The sequence below is a fragment of the Phocoena phocoena genome, chromosome 14, assembly GCF_963924675.1.
Source record: "Phocoena phocoena chromosome 14, mPhoPho1.1, whole genome shotgun sequence".
Taxonomy (NCBI): Eukaryota; Metazoa; Chordata; class Mammalia; order Artiodactyla; family Phocoenidae; genus Phocoena; species Phocoena phocoena.
In genome coordinates this window covers 34369209-34392601 of record NC_089232.1, presented here as the reverse complement: position 1 = coordinate 34392601, position 23393 = coordinate 34369209, and the positions used below count along the sequence as shown (strand labels likewise).

General features: G+C 41.3%; 1 protein-coding gene across 7 annotated transcripts in view; it reads left to right on the top strand.

Annotated features, from left to right (window-relative positions):
* Nucleotides 1–23393, top strand: part of MEIS1 (Meis homeobox 1) — a 136970-nt gene that overhangs the window by 61180 nt on the left and 52397 nt on the right. For all 7 annotated transcript variants that reach the window (XM_065891754.1, XM_065891750.1, XM_065891749.1 and 4 more), the window contains one exon: nucleotides 14626–14771. In XM_065891754.1, coding sequence (XP_065747826.1) covers nucleotides 14626–14771 — 146 coding nt within the window. The remainder of the gene's footprint in view (nucleotides 1–14625; nucleotides 14772–23393) is intronic.

Sequence of the window (23393 nt, the reverse complement as noted above, 5' to 3'; positions counted from 1 at the left end):
TCTTTATTCCTGTCCTGCCCCTAGGTTCTTCAGAACCATTTTTTGTCTTTTTTTTAGATTCCATATATATGTGTTAGCATACAGTATTTGTTTTTCTCTTTCTGACTTACTTCACTCTGTATGACAGTCTCTAGGTCCATCCACCTCACTACAAATAATTCGTTTCTTTTTATGGCTGAGTAATACTCCGTTGTATATATGAAGGCAGCTTATTTTACTTCACCTGCCAATACCTCTAAGGTATAAGTACTATTACTATGCTCATTTTTTCTACAGGGGTGAAACTCAGGCTTGGAGAGGTTAAATGACTTGCCCAGGGTCACACAACTATTAATGGGGAAGATGAGACTCTTATGAACCTAGGCAATCCAACTCCAGAGGCTAAACTATTCTCTTGGAACACCTCCAATGTAGGAGACAAGAAGTGAGGTATAGTACATGCTGAGGAGATGAGAAGGAGAAGGACGGTAGCACTCAGAGAAACGAGTCGCCAGTGGGAGACATCCTGGCTTGTTTCCACACTCCAGTCAGTGGGTTGCCTGCTCAAATGAGGACCTGAACAGCCTTGCCCGCAGCCTTGTCCAGCGGGTGCAGGTACATTTAATTGTGTGGAGGGACAGGAGGCTGTCCCCATCTTGCACTATAGCTAGGCATCCGCATGTACCCGGCAGACTTGCTGGCTTTAGGTGCCCATGGGGGAAGGATGCTCCAGAGCCTTGCTGGGATGAAGCTTGTGGTCTTTGGACCAGCAGCACAGCATCCGCAGCTCCTAGGAGCTTGTTAGAAATGCAGAATCTCAGGCTTCTTCCCTACGAAATCCAAAACTACATTTTAACAAGATCCCTGGTGTTTTATGTAATACACATGGAAGTTGGGGTGGCACTGCGCTAAAAAGTTTTATCTTTACTATGCCCACCAAAGTCAAGTCGTCACTTTCCAGAGTGTGCTGATTTTGAACAGCAGGCACCTGTCCCTAATTAACTGAGTGATTGGTGTGTGTGGCACCACAAATCTACAAAAGAACCGGAGCCTTGGATAATCAGAGGAGAGAAATTTAGGTGTCGTCACAGACACAGGCCAGCAATTCTCAAACCTTTTCTTTCAGGAACTGTTAGATTTTTAGATGGCTTAAAATAAGAGAATAACTTGCATTGTTTTTCGAACTCCCAATTTCTTTCTTGCCCATTTTCCTGGTAACTATACTTAATAATCTCTTCATTCTCCCCAAAGACTTACTAATCTACATTTCACAACTCATTCCATTTGACTTTGCATGCAAAGAAATCTGTGCAGAATATCATCTCTTTTTTCCTCCTTGACCCATGGCATTTCCTCTTGCTCCAACTTCTGCCCCAGGAGGTGAGTCCCACTCTCTCATCCACGGTGATCCACCTTCAGCTGCCCTGGTGCCCTTCCTGCATACACCATGACCTTACCTCATACCTCCTTATAAACTGAGAGCAGAATAAAAGGGTATCAGTAGGGGATGAGGAGGGAAGTGCCCATGAGTGTCTGGAGGGAAGATCCCCGGGAAGCCAGGGCAAGTCAGGGTGGACTGGTGCCCCGCGTTTAACCATGTCACGCTCATTGCAAAGGCTCTGCTCATCCAGCCACACAGACCAGTGAAGAGAGGGCAAACACGGGGTTAGAGTTCCTACAGAATGGAGACACCTTATCCTGGTTTATCTGGAGTCATTCAAGAGTGATGTGGTCCAGATGAACAGAATCCTACTTTATTAAATATTAAAAATTTTGGGACATTTTTAATGAAAGTGTTTCCAGACTATACATATGCCCTATCATATCTAATTATAATCAACTTAAAGAAAATTGAAAGTCAGAAGGTCCATGAGTTATGGCCCTGCACCATATCTTTTCCTGTTTATACAGCCTGTTTGGCATTCATCGGGCTGCTTTCCCCAATGCTAAAGGGCCCGGCTGTGCTACGCTTCTTAGGTGCTTATTTTTTGCCTCTTCATCATCCTATATTTTTACAAAGCTTTCAGCCTACAAACTATAAGGCAGGAAACCAGATGAGTAAACTTTTTTTTTTTTTTTTTTTTTGCGATATGCGGGCCTCTCACAGTTGCGGCCTCTCCCGTCGCGGAGCACAGGCTCCGGACGCGCAGGCCCAGCGGCCACGGCCCACGGGCCCAGCCGCCCCGCGGCACGTGGGATCCCCCCAGACCGGGACACGAACCCGCGCCCCCTGCATCGGCAGGCAGACCCCCAACCACTACGCCACCAGGGAAGCCCCAGATGAGTAAACTTTTAAAAACTGTATCTAAAATAAATATAACAATTCAATGATTAAGGGGCTTTTGGTCATTTCTCTGTGAAAAGTCTATGAGCTTTACCACATTTAATCTGTGATTCTAATCCAGTATATTTTAATCATCTTGGAGCTTTAAAACTCACTAATGCCGGACTCTCACCCTCCAAAATACTAGTTTAATTGTTCTCTGGTATAGCATAAGGCATTAGCATTTGTAAAGCTACCACGTGATTCCTCATGTAGCCAAAATTGAGAACCACTGCTTCTAATCTTTTTTTTTAACATTAAAAAAAAAAAAAGTATTTATTTATTTATTTATTTATTTTTGGCTGCATTGGGTCTTAGTTGTGGCACATGGGATCTTTCCTTGCGGCCTGCAGGCTCAGTAGTTGCGGTGCACAATCTCCAGAGCGTGCAGGCTCAGTAGTTGCGATGCACGGGCTCTGTAGTTGCAGCATGCGGGCTTAGTTGCCCCGTGGCATGTGGGATCTTAGTTCCCCGACCAGGGATCGAACCCACGTCCCCTGCATTGGAAGGCGGATTCTTAACCACTGGACCATGAGGGAAGTCACCCACTGCTTCTCATCTTTATGCTAGAAATATTTTTTAAATCCTACTTTTAACTATATCCTATATAATTGTTGAAGTGAGCTCTTTGATAAATAAATGTTATCCTGTCTGTGTAAAAGTGTGTGTGTATACACACATATATATATACATAATATACATATACACATGCAGAGCATATAGAAGTTTAAAAATAAATTATCTGGCAAGCTTTTGAAGATATCACAAAAATAAATGGTGTGTGTGTGTGTCTATGTCTGTCTGTCTGCCTGTCTATATGATCCCATGTGTGGGTAGCATTTGTGTTTTTTTGGTGTTTTTGTTTTTTGTTTTTTTTACTGACAAAACATTTATTGTCACGGTTAGATAGAACTTTGTGACCATTCATTAGTATATATTTAATATTTTGGGGGCAGAATATTTCAAGCAATGAACTTGTCATACATTACTGTAATATTAAAAAAATAGGCAAAATACTGGGTCCTAAAATGCTTTCTAAGATGTTGATTCAGAACAAAAGTTTATGGTTTTATACTGTTTTACCTTTGCAGTTGAAGTGTATTCTGTTTGTTTCTTAGAAAAAGGTCGGGGATTTCCATTTTGTTTTATTGTTAGTATAAATACATAGATTTCAGTAATATTTTGCAGTGCACGCACATCCTGAAGTTTCTAAAGACTTCATTAAGAAGTTATGCTGTTTTTGCAGGGATTTTCCATGGTGTTTAGTTGTAAAAAAAAAAATGCTGAATGGATGAAAAATGAGTAAACTATGTGTTTTTTTCTTCTTTCTTATTCATCATTGCTATTTGTCCTCTGTGTGAAGGCAACTAATTTGCTGTTGTTCCCCTGAGGGGAATTCAAGTCAAAAAGTCATATTGAATTACTAGAAAAAGATATTCCTATCTCAAAAGAACAAAGTGCAATGATTTAAGAAAAAAAAGGTGGAAAATTTATCTGATTTTTGGTGTATGTTTTATCTGTCCACGGTACTCTACTTGTACGAACATTTTGATAAACTAAATCTGAAGTAAACTATAAATATGATTATTGATTGACTCCAACTGACAATCTTACTTTCCATGAATTTAGAAAGCCCAGTTTCTTCCTTTAATTCCATCAACTGCACATTTAAATTTTAACAAAAAAATTTTTTTGTATTCTGTAAAAATCCAGCAGATATTTTCATTCTGGGTCTCGGTTATTTAATATATTTCTTTCCATAGTTTTCACACAGTTACATGCATGATTTGAGCTGACAATGAAGATAGAAGCTTCACAGAATGCATGATTTATGGGAAAGTTATTCCCAATGTATTTCAACAGGCTGGCAATCCTCCCCGAGTTACAAACACCCAAATTATGAACGACCTACACACACAGACACACACACAGACACACACACACACACACACACACGTCCAACTTGGATTTCTTAACTCCTGTCCTCCATGCTTTACATCTACAGGACGCATTTACTGTCATCACAGTTTCTGTGAGAAACCGTGGGGTGCTCAGAAGCATGTGACTTCCCAAATAGAAGCAGGGGATTGGGGTGGGGAGAGATAGCAGGATGTAATCATCAGTTAGGAAAGTGACACTGGGCTTTTTTGAAAGATTGGCATCCATTGATCAAAAATACACAAGCTACGTATTTTTAGACACTTTATTTCTCTTCCTGAAATTCTGCCATTAATGATTCATTCACATGAACAAATCTTTTAAAAATGCCAGTACTTCTGGGAAGGTGAGGGAGGCATCAGTTATTCATTTCCTGGTCCGAACTAATTCTTTCAGGTTGCTTGCTACCTAATCTCTGGCTCAGGTCAAGTAGACTTAAAGGCTGGTTATTGTGATTGGCGGGAGATGATGAGTGTTAATTCATAGCAGGAATAGAATCGGTCCAGGTGATGTGACCATAATTGGGAGGCCAAGTGCCTCTACAAGGCACTGGGATACTTGGAAACTCCAGGAAAAGAAAGCTACGTAGCAGAGGAGAGATACAGAAAAAGAGGTACTAAAGGCAATCATATATATTTTAATATTTTCCTAGGCCGACTCTATGCACAGAAATATGAGAAGGAACTCATCTTCCTCCTTATTTTTGCACTTTCTGACTTCCTGAATCCAGGGCTCACATGTCAGTTAGAACTTCATTCACATAATGAATTACTTTGGCTTTTGATAAACAAGAATTGGAAACTATCACCATTCATGACAGACTTCTATGTGAAAATTTGTTCTAATGTCCAAGAGACCTGCTTACAAATTAAATTCAGAATATAATTGGTGCCTAAATTGGGATCTACCTGAATAGACTCATTGCTCGTCCGTTGTCCCTCATTCTCCAATCTTGGTTTGGAAAGTAGGGATTTGCTAGGTGGAACTAAAAGAGACACTGGAGGATGAGGCTTTATGTGGTAAAATTTATGTAATATCAGGGCATGCAATGGAAAGGACACTGGTGACCCCACGGAAATACACTTAGAGGTCACAACTCTTAGAAACCTAGGGATGAGCACCCAAATCCTGACTATGGCCCCCAAGGCCCTGTGTGGTCTTGCTTCTCTTACCTCTCCAGTTTCCTCTTGTCCCTGCTTTCCCAGGTCCCAGTACTGTGGTTGTCTCATGCTTCCCCCAGACAGGCAGGGCCTTTGTACATGTGATTCCAATGGCCTGCAATACTTTCCCTGCCCTCTGCCCTTTTAGACTGTCCACTTTACCTAATTGACTTTTCTCTACCCTTCAGACTTCTGCTCCAGATCACTCCCGCCTCAGTCGATGTCCTTTGTTCCACACACTCAAAGGTTTATGTTTCTTTCTGATGGAGTACAGTTGCACAATTATTGCTGTGACTATTTTGTTTAACGTCTATGCCCTCTAACTGGAAAGCACATAGAAAGAGGGACTCTTTCTGGTTTGGTTCACCATTTGTGTCTCTAGGGGGTCGGCATTCGTGTTTGGGACATAGTAAGAATTAAGTACATTTTTGTTAAATGAATGAATGAATGATAGAAGTGACAGGTTGTACAAAAGGTGGTTACATATACAGAGCTCACTTTTATTTTTATTTTAGAATTACTGTTTTTTTGGGGGGGTTATTTATTAATTTATTTTTGGCTGCATTAGGTTTTCATTGCTGCATGCGGGCTTTCTTTAGTTGCGTCGAGCGGGGGCTACTCTTTGTTGCAGTGTGCGGGTTCTCATTGCGGTGGCTTCTCGTTGCAGGGCAGGGGCTCTAGACACGTGGGTTTCAGTAGTTGTGGCACGTGGGCTCAGTAGTTGTGGCATGCGGGCTCTAGAGCGCAGGCTCAGTAGTTGTGGTGCACGGGCTTAGTTGCTCCGCAGCATGTGGGATCTTCCCGTACCAGGGCTCGAACCTGTGTCCCCTGCATTAGCAGGTTGATTCTTAACCACTGCGCCACCAGGGAAGCCCCAGAGCTCACTTTTAAGTGCTATATTTACTCTTTAGAAAAGGGGGCAGTAGGTTCATAGAGAGAGCTCCTGCCTGCAGGCTCTGATTCTCCATCTCTTCCCTGGGGTTTCTGTGATGTCAGGAGTCCACTAAAGGGCAGAGTGAGGCTGTGAGCTCATTCCACAGTGGTTAGCTATTGACAAATATCTGTCACTATTTAACAAGCCTAAATTCAACTAGAAAGGAAAAGCCTCATAGCGAATCTCTGTGAAGCCAACCATTGGAAGCGTAGCTAGACATTTCTTTTATAAGTGCCAAGAATATGTTTATTTAAAGTTTGCTCTTCTTAATCTTCTCCCCTGCTCACCTTAGCTCCATCTTTTCAATCCGTTCCATTGGTATATCTGTCCCATTGGTTATTTGTGAAGCCCCTTCTAGGACTTAGCACTGCCAGGGCAGGTACCAACAATACCTCATCTTGGTTTCCAAAGGAACTACCTCAAAATTTTCAGGAAGGCCATGGTGGTAAAATAAAATATATGAGAGTGTGCTTACCTTTGATCAACTGAAAATCCTTTTGAACTAAAAACAAGGAAACCTTCAACACCTCAGGATGAGAAGAGATACAAAACGGAGGCTGAGCTAACAGAACCCTAATTAAAGTTAAATGTAGAAGTTAACCATTGGATTTAGACTATTACATATGTCTGTTGGCCTCAGATTTGAAGATATAGAAAGTTTACTCTGTTTATTTTGAAAATGTTCAATAAGACTTATGAGGTTGTATTATATTTTCATTTATCTTGCAAAAACCTTTCTAATGTTTCCTAGGTTTCTGTGACATGTCAATCTGTAACAGTATCAGATATTAATGTCCTCAGATAACCTGTTGCTGAAGAATTGCTGAGACAGGTGTGGAGGAATGCTGTGGGAGAGACTGACTCAATGACTTGGCAAAACCACAGTTCTAGAGTTTTGTGTTTGTACCGTATCTATAAAGTGTGAGTCTAGAGTCTGAGCTCAGGGTCAAATTGTCTGCTTAGAGGCAGTTGAGATTCTTTACTAGGGTAAAACTGAGAGGTGTGTCAAGGGTGCGGGGAGTGGTATAATTAATTCATTGAGAGGAAAATGCAGAAGGAGACAAATAACTTTTGCTTTATTTTTTAAAAGGTGAACTCAGGAAAAATGGAGAAACAGCAAGAAATTTTAGTTAGGTAAATAGTTTTAAGTTGTAATTGCAGGGAGTAGGGGTGTATTTCTAAAGGGTTATGGTAAACATTATAAAGAAGTCTGATACTTTAACTCTTCGTCCATCTCTTGTCCAAGATGAGCTTAAAAATTCTAAGGAAACTTCCCAGCTTTGGAGAATGCTTTTTTTTTTTTTTTTTTTTTTTGCAGTACGCGGGCCTTTCACTGCTGTGACCTCTCCCGTTGCGGAGCACAGGCTCCGGACACGCAGGCTCAGCAGCCATGGCTCACGGGCCCAGCCACTCCGCGGCATGTGGGATCTTCCCGGACCGGGGCACGAACCCGTGTCCCCTGCATCGGCAGGTGGACTCTCAACCACTGCGCGACCAGGGAAGCCCGAGAATGCATTTTTAAAAATGTTTTCTTACGTTTCATTGAATTTCATTGGTGAATATTTTTCAAGAGTTTCATTTAGGCGTGTATCAAAAAGAATTGTAACAGCGGGAAATTGAAACTACCGTTTTCTCCATACAGTGAAAAAAAGATGCATTCACACATTCACTGAATAAGCAATTGACAAGTCTGTACCCTGTACACAGGAGTAACCCTGGGGTTAGAGAATCTTAGTGAGGAGTATGACCAGGTCCCTGTTTTCACAATATTCTATAATCAAGTTGAGGGGACGTACACGGAAATGAACAGTGCTAGTAGAGTATGAAGTGTGTTTGGGTGGAGGAATGTCAAGAGAAGAAAAATCACTCCGGACTGGGGAGCATTACTAAAAAGAGTTAGAGTCCAGCAAAAACTCCTAATAGGATGGGCTTCCCTGGTGGTGCAGTGGTTGAGAGTCCCCCTGCCGATGCAGGGGACACGGGTTCGTGCCCCGGTCCGGGAAGATCCCACATGCCGCGGAGCGGCTGGGGGCCCGTGAGCCATGGCCTATGAGCCTGCGCGTCCGGAGCCTGTGCTCCGCAACGGGAGAGGCCACAACAGTGAGAGGCCCACGTACCACACACACAAAAAAAAACTCCTTATAGGAGATGGCAGTTGAACCGAACCTAAAAGGTCACAGAGGAGTTTGCCAGGGAAACGGACTAGCACAGGGGAACACAAAGAGGTGTGAGAGATCCGTGTGTGCAGTGAGATCCCGAGAACGTCAGGTGGGCTCAGGACTGGAGTGGGGGGCAGGGCGTCGAGTGCGGTGCCCCCGGGGACCGGCAGAAGACGGGCTGCAAACAAATACACCCCGGAGAGAGATCACAAAAGGCCTTCTACGCCAGGCTAAAAAGTGTGACCTTTATCCTGAAGGCAAAGGGCAGCTGCAGAAGGATTTTAAGTGCCAGGGTTATACGATCAGATGTGCGTTTTAGAAAAATCATTCTGGCAGCTATTACACACTCTAAATGAAGACAAAACACCTCCTTAAAGCCTCTGAAGTATTCTAGCCGGTTCCTGAGAAAGGCTTGTTATAATTCTCACCATTTATCCTCTTAACATAACACAGAAACATTATCCCCTCTGACTTCTGGCTAAGTAGACACAGCCAGGATCTGGAGAAGTGGGTTTGGGGTAGTTTTTACATTTTTCCTAGCAACCTGGCACACCCAGATAGCTCGACTACAAAGGAAACCCGACCTCCCCATACCGAGGGGATGTTTGCACCAGGGGCCCCTAGAAAGGCGGGAATGTTCTACACAGCATTTAAGGGACGAAAGGCCATATTCTCTCACCGAGAAGTGCTATGTGAGAAAACAGACAAGAGAAAAACAGAAACCCTTAATATTGGAAGAAAATGTAGCCGCCTCATAACATGAGCTGTACAGTCCTCGGAGGGCTGTGCACTGACCATTGAAACGGCTTTCAAGGCACAACAGAATTGACTCAGTATCGAAAGATACGGTTATAACTGGCCTTGATTTTTGAGTCTAGGTACATTTTTGGGACAAAGACTCTATTTCTAAATGCTCGAAGAGGAGAAAAGTAAAGGTTAAGCAGAGAACCTGGCCCGAAACCGTGGAGTCTCGCTACCAAATTGTCAATGAAATGATCTTGAAGCGGGGTGTTTTCCAGCTTGGTTTCTAGCAAAACAGGAGGGTCCACAACCTTACATGTTATTTTGCCCTGGCAGTTGAAAGTTCATCTCCCTAATTAGGAGTTTTGCCTCTGTGGCATAAAGAACCCTCTGATGGACAACCCATTTTATTTCTACCTGCTGGCCCACTGCCACCGGAAGTGCCCAGCCCTTGTGATGTAAATGTCAGGCGCTTTTGGGGGTTTTGTTTTTGCCTCCCTCCGAATAGGTTTTTGGGACCGGTGGTCCTGAAGGGAGAGAGGGAGTTAGGAGGGAGAGAAAAATGGGAGTCAGACGTTGACCTGCCGGGAAGGAGCCCCTGCTGACACGGTCAGTCTGACCCATTGAATGGACTGAATACGATAAATGCCGCTTTATCCTGCCTTGAAAGGCACGAGATAGCGCAGTCTAAATGCCTGGGCATGCTTAAATAGGCGACCAGGGATGTTTGAGTTGAGCATGTTTGAAATCTGAGCTCTCTGACAGCCTGGGAGCTGTCACAGGTCACCTGCCTTGCTCCGCTGGGACGGGCCTAGGTCTCACAAGAAATTGTCCATAGACGAATTGTAGTACAAATTCCTTTCTTTGTTGGTTGGCCTCTTTCACTAGACCATGGCCTATAAAATTTTGTAAAAACAATTCTTAAATATTATTTGAAAGGGCAAATGGCCCACGCTGAAAGGTTTGACAGTTTGACATATAGTGCATGGTTTCGAGAGCTCGCAACCTGAAAAGTGTGGCCAGGATTCTCCCCCTGCTTGTTAGAAGCCTGGTGTTTTTTAAACAGTGTTTTGTGGCTGCCCAGAGTTCCTCTGCTCCCAGCCATCTGACAGGCCAGGAGTCTGCTTCAGTGATCTGAAATCCTTTTAGACTCATTTGTGAGAGAGCAGAAAAATAGCTGGCACCTTTGAATCCAGTGTCCAAAGAGCACAGAAACAGGTAGTGCCAATTAAGGAGCCATTTGGACGATCAGATCAAAGCAGATCACTTTAGAGTCTTCTGATAGCGCCGGAGCCAGTGCCCAGAGAGGGAAGGGAGCCCGGAGTGGCACTTCAGTGAGGGGACGAGGGGGAATTTGAGTGGCCCAGTCTCATCAGAGCCAGGGAAGTCGCAGGGAAGTAGCTTTCTGCATTAGAATGTGGCCCGTGTGTGGCTCAGCGCCTGTTGGCTGCCTCTGCATAGCCAAAGGCCATTTTCAGGAGCCTCTGGCCCCTCAGTCACTGGCCTGCTAGTTAATTGCCACACGGACTTCATGACACATGGGCAGATAATATGACATTTTCGGTTTCTGTCACTAGCAAACGCCGCGACGTTGCTTGCACTAGTTGCTAAGAAGCTGTCAGAACGCATTAGCAATTGGCTAAAGTCGCCCTATGGCATTTCCTCATAGCATCAGCAAAACGAGCATAAATCACCCACTGGAGCCTACTGCTATCCTAATGAGGCTGTAAGCTTGTTTATGGACTAGCATCATTTTTATGATTATTTCCACCTTTTCAGTTTGCCTTCATTTGGTGGCAGGAGAAGTCAGCTCCAGGAATGAAGTCACTGCTGACATTTTACAAATGTGGCTCAGAGCTGCTGCCTGCTGCCGTGTGGTCAGCCGGCGGTCCTCCAAGTTTGTTTAGTGATCTTAAAAATAAAAAGGAAATAAATCCTCCAGAGACCGCAGAGAGGTGACTGTATCAAATTGCAGAGTGGATGGAAATGTGCAAGGTACAATTGACCATTGAGACTTTCCTCTGAGGTGGAGACGTTTCGAGATCAATTTTCCATTTTAGAAAGTGGAAGAGGTTAAACAATTTATTAAAATCTATGAAAGTGTTTGCTTTGAGAATCGTCTGTTTTATTATGCTCTCCTCCTTCCCCATCCTCTCCATTTCCCTAACTTGTGTCGGGAAGGAGCAGGGTTTATTGTTTTAGGCTTTTCTGAACATGCACCAGTATTTACACTGGATTGAAAGCATTTGCTTCCAATGAAAATCTTGTCTTAGATTACAACCCAGCAGTGTAATTTCCCTCCCAGATGGGAGTAAAGTAGCTGTATTTGCCTAAAAACAGTAGGAAGAACAAACTGAGCATTAAGCCAAGGCTGTTTTTGGCTTGAGCTAATGATGTAATAGAAACCCTTTATTCGGGAGAGGTCACTGCCAGGGACTGAAGGGGGGTGATCTGGCTCTTGCTTGAAAGGTTTCTCCATTGTATCTACATAAGTCTTCACTTAAACAATTCTGTTCCTAATGCTTCTGCTTTCATATGGCAGAAATAAACAGGAAAGGTTCTGGTGAGTGTTACACGTGGAATGCAGAAAGCCTTCCTCTCCTAATGCAGTATATAATTCAGGTGCCCTCAAGGCACGCTTTCAGGAATTCTTTTGCCTGAGGTAATGGGAAGCTAAGGCTGCTTTAAGGCCTTGATTATCTATTGATGCACAAAGCTGGAAAAAAGTCATCTCCGTTGGATTATAGTAGATATTTCCATAAATTATCAATGAATTCTCTTCAAGGCAGGCATGAGGCATTGCCTGCTAAATTAATCTGAAGGGGTTTTGAGATGGAGAGAAAGGCAATTTTTTTTTTTTTAAGGTTGAAAACAGTCATGGGCGAGGTGGTGAAAAACTGTGTCCTTAGGTCAGAAGCTTTTTAATCAGTGACCAAGTAGTATGTTTCTTTTCCTTGGTTACCTTTTGAATATTGAAAGTGGATTAGCCCACTGAAAATTTAAATGCTTTAGAGTTCGTTTTTTTTCTCATGTTTTTTTAATGAATTGTTATTTTATATGGTGAATTGCTTCTCCGAATAAAAAGCCTCTTTAAATATTGGACTTTCTAAGAATTTATTAGGCAAATCCAAGGAGACTCCTTATAAAACACTTGGGTAGGGCTTCCCTGGTGGCGCAGTGGTTGAGAATCCCCCTGCCGATGCAGGGGACACGAGTTCGTGCCCCGGTCTGGGAAGATCCCACATGCCGCGGAGCGGCTGGGCCCAGTGAGCCATGGCCGCTGGGCCTGCGCGTCCGGAGCCTGTGCTCCGCAAAGGGAGGGACCACAACAGTGAGAGGCCCGCGTACCGCAAAAAAAGCACAAGAAAACAAACAAAAAAAACACTTGGGTATGCAAATCAAAGGTGCAGTGCGGTGGAAGGAGCCCTAGTTTAGGGATGTGGGTGTCTCGTCCTGCCTGGACCACCCCCCTTGAGCAAATCATCCAGCAGGATCACAAGTACTTTCTTCATTGATACAGTGAGGGCTTGGGAATTGTCGGTCTTTATGATCTTTTTCACTGAGAACACAGCTATGATTCCATGGACCTTTTACGGAATATACGATTTTTGTCAACAAAACGTCGAATACAATGAAATTATGAATTTTAATTTGACAAAAATTTAACAGAAAAGTTCTGCAAAAGTTTTGTGTTTGTGGCATATGCTGTCATCCTAGCAGAAATGTTGAAATCAGTCTGTCTCTCACCCAACAAAGTTTTTAAACTTCAACTCAGTACAAGTCAAGGTAATTCAGGGGGCAGTTTTCTTTTGGGGGGAGGGGTGGCGGGGGGAGTTTCCTGAGGGAACTCTGTTAAGAACAACTGATTAATGACAACCTAACTACTTTAGATTCGACTGAAATAACTGAAATCAAAAGAGAATTCTTCAATATCCTGTGATAAACCATAATAGAAAAAATATGAAAAAGAATATACATATGTACATATATAACTGAGTCACTTTGTTGTACAGCAGAAATTAACACAACATTGTAAACCAACTATCAATAAAATTTTTTAAAAAATAGAGAATTCTTTTTGTGTGTAGGATATTTAGATAAAAGAAGCAAGGAATACAGAAATTCATGACGCGATCCAAAGGAATCTGAGGCTAGTTCCTATGTGCAGTCTTACCAGCGTTCTTTGGGCCATGTGCACGGGTCTCCCGGTAAACCCAGGGAGTGTGCTAGCTCATTGTTAAGCCTTGCCACTCTAACTCTTCTTTCTGGGCCCAGATCGACCTGTCCCTTTTTAAAAGCCAGTAGTTTCCACTGAGAGAGCTGGGGTACCAGTTTGACAAAAGCTAAGCTACTTTTTAGGGTAGCATGTTTAGTCCACTCTTGTTTTCCCTTTTAACATTTGTGCCTAAACGCCAAGTGTTTACTTTCCATTTGTACCTTATGACTTGTTTTGGACAGTGTGATTATATGGACTGAAATTTCACTCTTTTTTTATCTTATTCAATATGCCATTTTAAAAGGAATACTACGTTCTTTATCTTATTGTGTCACAGAGCCAAAAAGTTATCTAGAAGAAACAACTTAAATGTTGTAACAAAAATCAATGGAAAATTAGTATCCAGGGTATAGGAATGTGTAAGCAGGTGACTTTTCGGTGAGAAAAATTTAAATCTAGAAGAAATTTTTCAGAAACTGCCTGGATTATTAGGGGAATACAATCCCAACTGACTATTCATTTAACATCACTTTATTTGATTTAAATAGTCATTGTTTTCTAATTAAAAATCGATTTCAAGAGTTTTTCCCTTACTAAACTTTATGCTCTCTTTCTATGACAAGAAAAATTATATTCTATTTGAAGCATTCGTATGTCAGACTGCTTATATGATGGATTACCTACATTTCCATGGCCTACTTTAGTCTTAAGATAGATCACTTATGGAAATAGTTGATGTCTTAAATGCATCTTCTCACAAGTTGACATCAATGACTTTATGTGGGATTTGAATACCCAGGCATGGACAGCACCTCTGCTCATGGTTTCCACCATATTTAACTCCCCAGTAGGAGTTACACTTAACATGTCTCCACTATCCACATCTGAATAATTACCATGGCAACAAAGCTACTAAAGAGATTGGATACTCCCCTCCATTCCCTTTGACCTTTTCCAATGTTCTTTGGAAGAAGTTCCTTAGACCTGACTACTTTTGAGCCTAGACCTTGTTCTTTCTCTTAAAAAAGAAAAAGAAAGAAAGAAAGAAAAGAGTACCAAATAAACTATTAATCATTGATATTGCTCTTTTGGTTTTGTTTATATCCAAAGGCATTCTATTTGAATAAAGCATGTTAAGGTAGCATCAGTCAAAATTTGATTCACTATGTTTGCAGGTGATGGCTTGGACAACAGTGTAGCTTCCCCCAGCACAGGTGACGATGATGATCCAGATAAGGACAAAAAGCGTCACAAAAAGCGTGGCATCTTTCCCAAAGTAGCCACAAATATCATGAGGGCGTGGCTGTTCCAGCATCTAACAGTAAGTGGATTCTAAATGACATATGTAAACTAAATATGGACAATGAACCAGTTTTGATAGAAAGAAGGGGGGAAAAATGATCCCTCTAGACCACAGATCCATACCCCAAATTAGGAGTTTTATTTGAAGTTTGCTATTGCGATTTTGCTCACTTTTGTAAGTTATAAGGTTTAGGAGTTCATGTGCACTTGTGACTTTAAGTATGTATGTTAACGATGTTGTTTTTCTCAGTGTGACTCTTCAAGTACCTAGAACCAGGTCCCACTAAGAACAAAGTCAGACAAACCCCAGAGAGAAGGACTTAATTTCTTCCAGTGCTTTAGTGGACCTTTATGGCGAATGGTCTGCAAAAATTTAAATCTTGTTGCAATGGCAGGTTGCTCACATAATTTGCTCTTAAGTGGTTTGAATGTACTGGCTGCCATTACAAAATGTTCATCTGAGTCAGAGCTGCACAGTGAAAGTTGTCCCTGTATTTAGAACTGTAAAGGAAAACAGCAATATAGAGTCAGCTCTTCCTGTGTAGTCCCTTGTGACTTTTCAAGCCCAGTAACAGTTTATATTGTCTGTGTGAGTATTGCTGTTTTCACTGCAGGAATTCTCCTGGAGATGTGAGAAACTGGAGGTTTGGGGCTTTATGCCACGAGGGATTTGTTTTGTTTGGTTATTGTTCTGAATGGATTTCATGTTCAAAATATTTATAATCATAATATTTTGGTGGATATTTTTGGAAGTGCATACTGATTTAATGACATCTAAGGAAGAAGATGAAATGAATATTTATGGGTAAAATAATATATTAAAAATCAACAAAATTGTTGGCCAGGGGTACTTTCAATATTAGGGACAAAGGACAAATTTAGACAGGTCGTAGCATAGACTAGCCTAAAATGAATGAATGTTAAAAATCTTGTTTTTTTTAAAGAAATGTTAGGAGCAAACCTTTTATGTTACTATTTTTAGCAGAGTTTGCTTTTCTTAAAGTCATTTGATCTCCTTCAGTATCAAAGTTAATTCTGCATTGTCACTAATGTGTCCAGACCTATTGACCCTCACATCCTCACCCACTTTCAAAGCCATGTTCCTCAGTGACTTATATTGATACTGGGAGACAAACAGAGGATGTGGGAGACCAAGCTGGTTCAGCTCCTCTGGACAGAGGCTGTGCCTCCAGTAATACTCGAGGCTATAAATTAATCCAGATTTTTCAGCATCCCTAAATAAAATAAAAACCGAGATCGGCAGAACTAACTAAAAACTAGTTTCTTTCCTTTACTTCTTCCCACCACGATTCCAAACAGTAATTAGATTATGCTGATAGTTTTGGAATCAGCTTTAGGGGTGGTTAATACTGGTAGTTACTTGAAGATGTAGGCGGTTTAGCTGATTTTAACATCATGTTAGGTTGACCTGAAACCTGATTCGGGTGCCCTTACTTGCCTGACACTTGTTGCATTTATGTGGATGGTTTGAGATCTGCCTTGTGCAAGTTTGCTGCTGAGGATTATTGACCACCGCTGAATGGGAGGGGAAGGAATAGGGTCTAGAGGGCATAGCATGAAAAATAAATAGTATGGGCTTCCCTGGTGGCACAGTGGTTGAGAGTCCGCCTGCCGATGCAGGGGACGCGGGTTCGTGCCCCGGTCCGGGAAGATCCCACGTGCCGCGGAGCGGCTGGGCCCGTGAGCCATGGCCGCTGAGCCTGCGCGTCCGGAGCCTGTGCTCCGCAATGGGAGAGGCCACAACAGTGAGAGGCCTGCGTACTACAAATAAATAAATAAATAAATAAATAAAAATAGTACGGCATTTAAAGTCAGCGGGAGATAAGAAGTGACAATTGGGCAAAAGTGCTGATGCAGCCGTGCTGGTATTTCGTCACTGGAGCCAACCAGCTGACCTGATCTAACCTGAGGATGAGCGGGGGGGAGGGGACAAAATCAGGTTGACCCTAAGTCACAACCAAACTCTATTTCCTAAACTAACAGAAAAAAAAAGAGATAGACTTCGTCAGCCTCCATTTCAGTCTGCCAAGGAGTTTTGGCCTCACTCGAAGCTGAGGTGCCCCTGAATAAAATATAATCAAATATTAGTTCAGACAGAATCAGGAGAGAAGAAGCAAGTTCTTTTATTCATCCACCAGATTTCCTGGTTTTCTAGGTCGGACCCTAGTGAAGAACCTTGCCAAGAGCTCTATTATTTTCTTAAAAAAAAAAAAAGAACAACAACAAAATGCTTTTTAACAGCCAGCATGACTTTACCTGCATTGCAATGCTTTCTGTGGTCCATATATTATTGGGGCAGTTGCAACAGAAATTATTCATGAACTGTCTGATTTTTGGAGGTCCAGCTAATTTCCTTCAGTTTGAGGGTCGGTGCTGGCCTGTACCACTACCCTGAGGGGGAAACCATTTGTCCATGTCTCCCTGGCATTCTAAGAATGCTCATAGACGTTGTCTCCTGGTTTCCATTGGGTATTTCCACTCTCCTTCCCCACTCTACTGCCATCTGCTCATACAAAAAAATATTGATGATGATAACGGTCTCTAAAAAGCAGAAGCTCTCATAATATCATCTAAAAAGCAAAGTGAGGAGATATATTTAAATTTTCTCCCCCTTTCCTTCTTCCAATGAGAAAGATTCCCTTCTGTCCCTCTTCTCCAATTGCAAGAGTAGATAGATTTCCAGCCTTCTCCTTGTCTCATTATACTTCTTGAAAGAATGCATAAACTGTTTAGGTAATACTTATAGTCAAGAGCTGATTATAATAAATACTATGAGAAAACGTATAAAGAGAGTTTTATTATTATTTGTCCAAATGTAAGTAACTACTGTTATCTCAGTATTAATTCTTTAGTAAATTTATTTCAAATTCTGAGAGGCCTTTAGGGATGCACAATTCATTTGGAAGACTGTGTACAGATTTTAGATGATCACATTCTTGCTATATGATTAATACAACTTATCCAGGAGATCCTTTATGAAATCTTGCTAAATATAAAAGAGCAACTGAAACTCTGGCTAATTAAAACAATAGCAATCACAATTTATTAGCAAATTGTAAAAAAACTAATTTTTTAAATGCCAAAGGTATATTATAAAACCTCATACACCTTTTGGAAAGCAAATTGCTATCTTTTTTTTCTTTTTCAAATAAATGGGTCAATCTTTTCATTGAGTTTATTCAGTTAAAAAAGCTGCCTTTGAAAGGGCTTTCAGCCTTTGTTTGTTAGAGGAGTAGAATAGGCCCTGAATAAAAAAAGCTTTCTGGATTTGCACCCCAGCTGCATAAGAAAAACGTGCCTTTCTGTAGTTGGTCACAGGTAGATTTAATCAGTAGCACTTTTTACTACTCCAAAGAGAGAACTAAAGCTTCATTTTTGGACTCACAGTCTCTAGCAAGCTAAACTGGACATACTTGTATATAATAAAAACAATAAGAGAAAAAGGAAACAGGTTTTAAACTTTGGTGATTATGGGGTAAAAGGAAATTTCAGTGATGTGAATTTCCACCTTAGACTTAGTTGAACCTTTGCCAGTTTTGATAGCTAGAGAAGTTCTCCTGAAAGAAACTATTCCCTGGAATTGAAAAGAATGACTGACATTATTTAGATAATGAGAGAGAATTCGAAAGAAAATAAAAGGATGTATTAATAGAAACGCTTGCATTTGCCTGAAGACAAATTACTGCAAACAATTAGAAAGTACTTAATATTTGGGTGTGAGTCACTATATAGTCATGATCAGTTCAGGGGCATATGCCACATCAAGATTTTTTTCCTTCCTAAGGGCATTATTCCAGCTGTAAATATAACCTGCTATGTCATAATGTTTAAGCTGGATGTGTTTTGCATATTACTGGTTATTTTGCTACATAGCGTTACAGAGATATCTGCTTAAGGGCTAGTAAAAATGAAGAGAAGGAATAAATACAGTGTTTAAGGTAAAGAATCAAGGGTCATTTTTTGTTTTCCTACCCTAACATATTGCAATTTTAAATATAATCTAAATAGAAAAGGGGTTAATATGGTTCTTATTGAAAATATGCAGTGACATATTTTCCTGCATGGAACTTGTGTACTCTAGGAATCCTGAAAAGTTAGGGAGAGTTGAGGTTGTTAAAATGCATACCTGCAAATTCAGGTGAAGACACCATTCAAGGTGTGACTCATTCGGCATTGACCAGTAGGAGAGGTGATCCTGAAGGTGAATTGACTTTCATTCACATTCTCTTGGATTCCTCTTCCTTTCACTGACCTTGAGGACCCACTGGGTACTATAGAGACAAACTTTGTTTCTAGGTTATATACACATTTTGCTATTTGATTTTGTTTTCTTTATTTCAGCTTCTAGCCTGGAAAATACTTTTTTTTTTCTGTAGCGAAATTTATGTCTCAATTTCTGATTTAGAAGACTTTCCTCTTAATGCGGATAAAGCCAAAGTGAGGGGTTGTAGAATCTTCCAGGTTGAGAATGGCATTGCCATAGAAACACTATTAGATGAAAAGTGCCCTGCGGGTCCGCCACTCTAAGAATGGAGTAAATGGAATTGAATTGGGAAGTGAATGCTCTAGAAGAGACAGATGTTGTTTCATTGGTTTTTGCTTTTGGTAACAAGATCTGGTGGAGACGTCTTAGTATCAAATCTCTGCCTGCAATTTTGGAAGAACTGCGCTCTAAACATTATGAATTATTGTTAGAATGAAAAAGTACTTCTCATTGGTATCCAGATAACCCATTTTGTTGATCAAGGTGAGTGGAAAGTCAAAAGGCAGACACAGAGATAAGGACTAATACAGAGGCACGTAGTTAGGTAGCAGATGGAATTTGCTCCTCTCCTGCCATTTCTATATCTCCTCCTATCCCTCACCACTATTCTTTGCCAGTTTTAACAGTGAATATTCTTATTGTGCCTTACCAGTTAGCATCCTTCAGCTACCATTAGTTCTAAGAAGGTAGCAAGGCAGGAAGACTATATTTTTGAACTTTGACCTAAAATGTCAATCAGGGTAGTGCAAAGTGTTTGGGAAAGACAGTCCTAACTAGACCTCCGTGTTCATATGCCTGAGCCAAGGAGGGTGGTTTGTGGAGCTGGCAGCTAACATTGATCCTTTTTTCATTATGTGGTATCTACAGATACCTTATTAAATTAAGATACTTGAAAACTAGTATGAAGGAGTGAGAAGATTTCTTTTTGCTTTCAGATGCCCATGTCCCATAACAAAAATGAGCTCTCCGAAATACATAAGAAGAATATCTTCACAGTTCTTACTTTTTTTTCTTACACGAGGTTACCAGTCACTTTCCCAGGCTTTAGTCATGATGATGGTCAGAGCTTGGCTTTGCCGAAATCAATACAGGCTTAGATGACAGATCTCTCTATCTTAATTTTAAAAGATCTCTGCTACTTTGGAGATAGCATATTTCAACTTTGATTAGATAGGACCCTGAATATCTTTTACCCAATTGGGAGTCATCTGTTTCAGGAGGAGAATGGAATAGATTATTTAATGACTTGGAGGTAATGTTGGAATGCCCTAATTCTTCTGTAATATACATCATATGAACCCTGTTTTAATAATGAAGCGAGTGGTTTCTAGATTCTGGAGCAACTGCCTTTTTCTTTTTCTTAGCTGGTTATTGAAATCCTAATGGGATGGGTGATGAATTTTCTTAGGTCAGGTAAACTGAAAAGGCTACAGCTGGAATTCTTCACCCAGAAGAATCGGAGTTAATACTAATGATCATTGTGAATTAGAAGATCAAAGGCGAAGCATCAGCCTGTTCTCCAAGTTGTTGCCCCAGAGGCCATTAGTGACCTGGCAGAGCTCCCTCCCAGCCTCCCGCACACCTCCTTCGCTTTGCCCCAGCCTTTCTTCCCCATCCTAGTTATGCACCTCTGACCTGGGGGAATTACAGTCGGTTGACGAGGAGGCATTGGGGGAGAAAAACAAAAGTAAAAACAAAAGTCCAACTTTAAAAGTGTTCATTTATCCAGGTGCAGAGGACTCTTAAGCAGATGAACTCGGATTGGGGCTGTATGAATTTCGGGGTGTGATTGAGATTTTTGTGCTCAGGCAAATGGTTTGTTCATTTCACTGATGGTTGGTGCCTTTATATGGTGCCTTATATAAGGGGCATTTGTAGCGTCCGGCTGGCAATTTGTCAGCTTATTCTAAAATTTTCCTTTTGGTTCCAAGGCTCAGTTAAAAATACATTGTAGTTTGGTTTCCTGATATACTCTTTTTTTAAATTAATTTTTCACTGCATTGGGTCTTTGCTGCTGCTCTTGGGCTTTCTCTAGTTGCAGCAAGTGGGGGCTACTCTTCGTTGTGCGTGGGCTTCTCACTGCGGTGGCTTCTGTAGTTGCGGAGCACAGGCTCTAGTAGGCACGTGGGCTTCAGTAGTTGTGGCTCGCGGGCTCTAGAGCGCAGGCTCAGTAGTTGTGGCGCACGGGCTTAGTTGCTCCGAGGCATGTGGGATCTTCCCGGACCAGAGATCGAACCCGTGTCCCCTGCCTTGGCTGGTGGATTCTTAACCACTGCGCCACCAGGGAAGCCCAGGTTTTCTGATATGCTCTTAATCGGGTTGATTCAATGAAGGACTAGGTTCAAAACAGAAGTGCCCATATAAGCACAATTTATTAAGTTGATGATTGCCCATGCACATAACTGTTGGAAAATTAGCTCGCCATTTACACTTCGATGCATATATCAATGTCCTGTCTTCTGATACCTCTTAGTGATGATACATGTTTGAAGATAAAACGCTAAACTCAGTCAATGAATATGAAACAGCTCCTCCTCAATTTATCTTTCAGATTAAAATTAGAGCGTCACGTACATATGTGTGAGCGTATTTTTTAAACTAACTCAGTCTAATCCTTAGGAATATTTTGTGACATAGGTTTGGCTTTTTACTTTCTGTGTTTAAGATTCCTAGTGAAGGTACTTTGGTTTAAAGAACGGAGGTTTGATGGACAGACAATCCAGTGGTTTTGTTTTAGGAAGGATTCCAGTGTTTTGGTTTGGTTTGGCTGATTGGTTGTTTTGCCAGGGGAAGTAAATCTATATGTCATGTAATTTAGGAGACTTTGACTTAACTGGAAATATCCTCATCACATCTCAGTCTTTCTTACGGAAGTGTGATTATGACTCTGTGTACATATATGTCCCTATATACTTGGGCATTTTTCTGTAAGACAAATCTCTCTGAACCCCTGCCATCCGTACCAATCCTGATGGGAAAAACTGATCCATTTTACTTCTTTTAATCCCCTAAATAGCTATGTTCAGGGCTCAAATTTTTCTGTTTCTGCTGATGGAAGCCAATGCCAGAGGGTAAGCCAAGAGTGGAGACCACATTGCAATGGTCACAATACCCTCTTGGTTATGGGCCAAGCTTACCTGAGGTATACTGAATGCCATGAGACAGCAAAAACCGCTTTATTAAGGCTCCAAGGTAGTAATGATAGTAATTGTGCGGATTTACAGCAAAATGACTGCTATGGACAAACGTGCTGGTGTTTCAATACTGCTTGTCCTTCCATTTGAGAGTCCTGAGCCTGGGAAAGGTGGCTTTCGTCAATGGACTGGATACTCAGCTCAGTGTGTCAGGAGGCAGGAGAGAGCCCTCGAACACTCAGATAAGGCATCCACTTCCTGGTGGGCCTGTGGGCAGCCTCCAAGAGCAGAGGAGTAGCTGGAAGAATTACGCCAGGCGATCTTCTAACATTTCAGAGACCTTTCAGATTTTGTGTTTTCTTGCTATTGCAAAATGCCTTCACTCAGCAAATTATAGCCCAAGGAGTGTGGCTCCCAATACAAGAAGTATTGCTCTATCTTTGGACACTCTAAAGAAAAGATAGGCCTCAAGTAACTTGATGTTATAAATGCAAGCACCCTTAGTTGATATTCAAATGAGACACAAGTTACTTGGTTTTATAATGGATTATTCAAAATCTTCTGAAATAGAGACCTTTGTTTGATTTAAATCACTGCTTGTATTTGAATGTCCTCCTGGTATTATCTCTCCAGAAAAAAAATGGGGCAATATATATGAACTTAACCATTTAGGTGCCTTTGCTTTTCAGTTCTTAATATTCTGCGATCAGTTTTTGTCTGTTTTCACATTAACTTTGTCGCTAGCATCCCTGTAGAGCCCACGCGCTCTCCCATGACACGAATGACCTTTGAGAATTCGGTGTCCTAGGAAGTTCTTGGGACATCCAGAGGCCAGGAGGTGTTAATAGGAACACTCATTCTAAGAAAGAGCAATGAGTGTAGAAAATTTCTATTGCAGTTTATAGAAGCTTAGGAATCATTCCTGTCCCGTATTTAAAGAAAAGTCAGTTTCCCAAACTTCTTGGGGGAGGAACTCCACAAAAATGCTGATTTCATTTTTAAAAGAAATGCAATTATCTCCTGCCTACATAATGTTACTTTTACCAAGTTTTTTTTTTTAAATGATCCATTAATTGCTTGGCTCTTTTGATACTGGATCATTCTGTCCTGTTAACAGCTGAAGGAAAAAATTGATCAAAAGACTAAATAAACTTATAATCTATGTCTCTGTGGTGCTTTGTAGTTTAATCTTTTCACATACACTGGATTCTTAAGACAATCC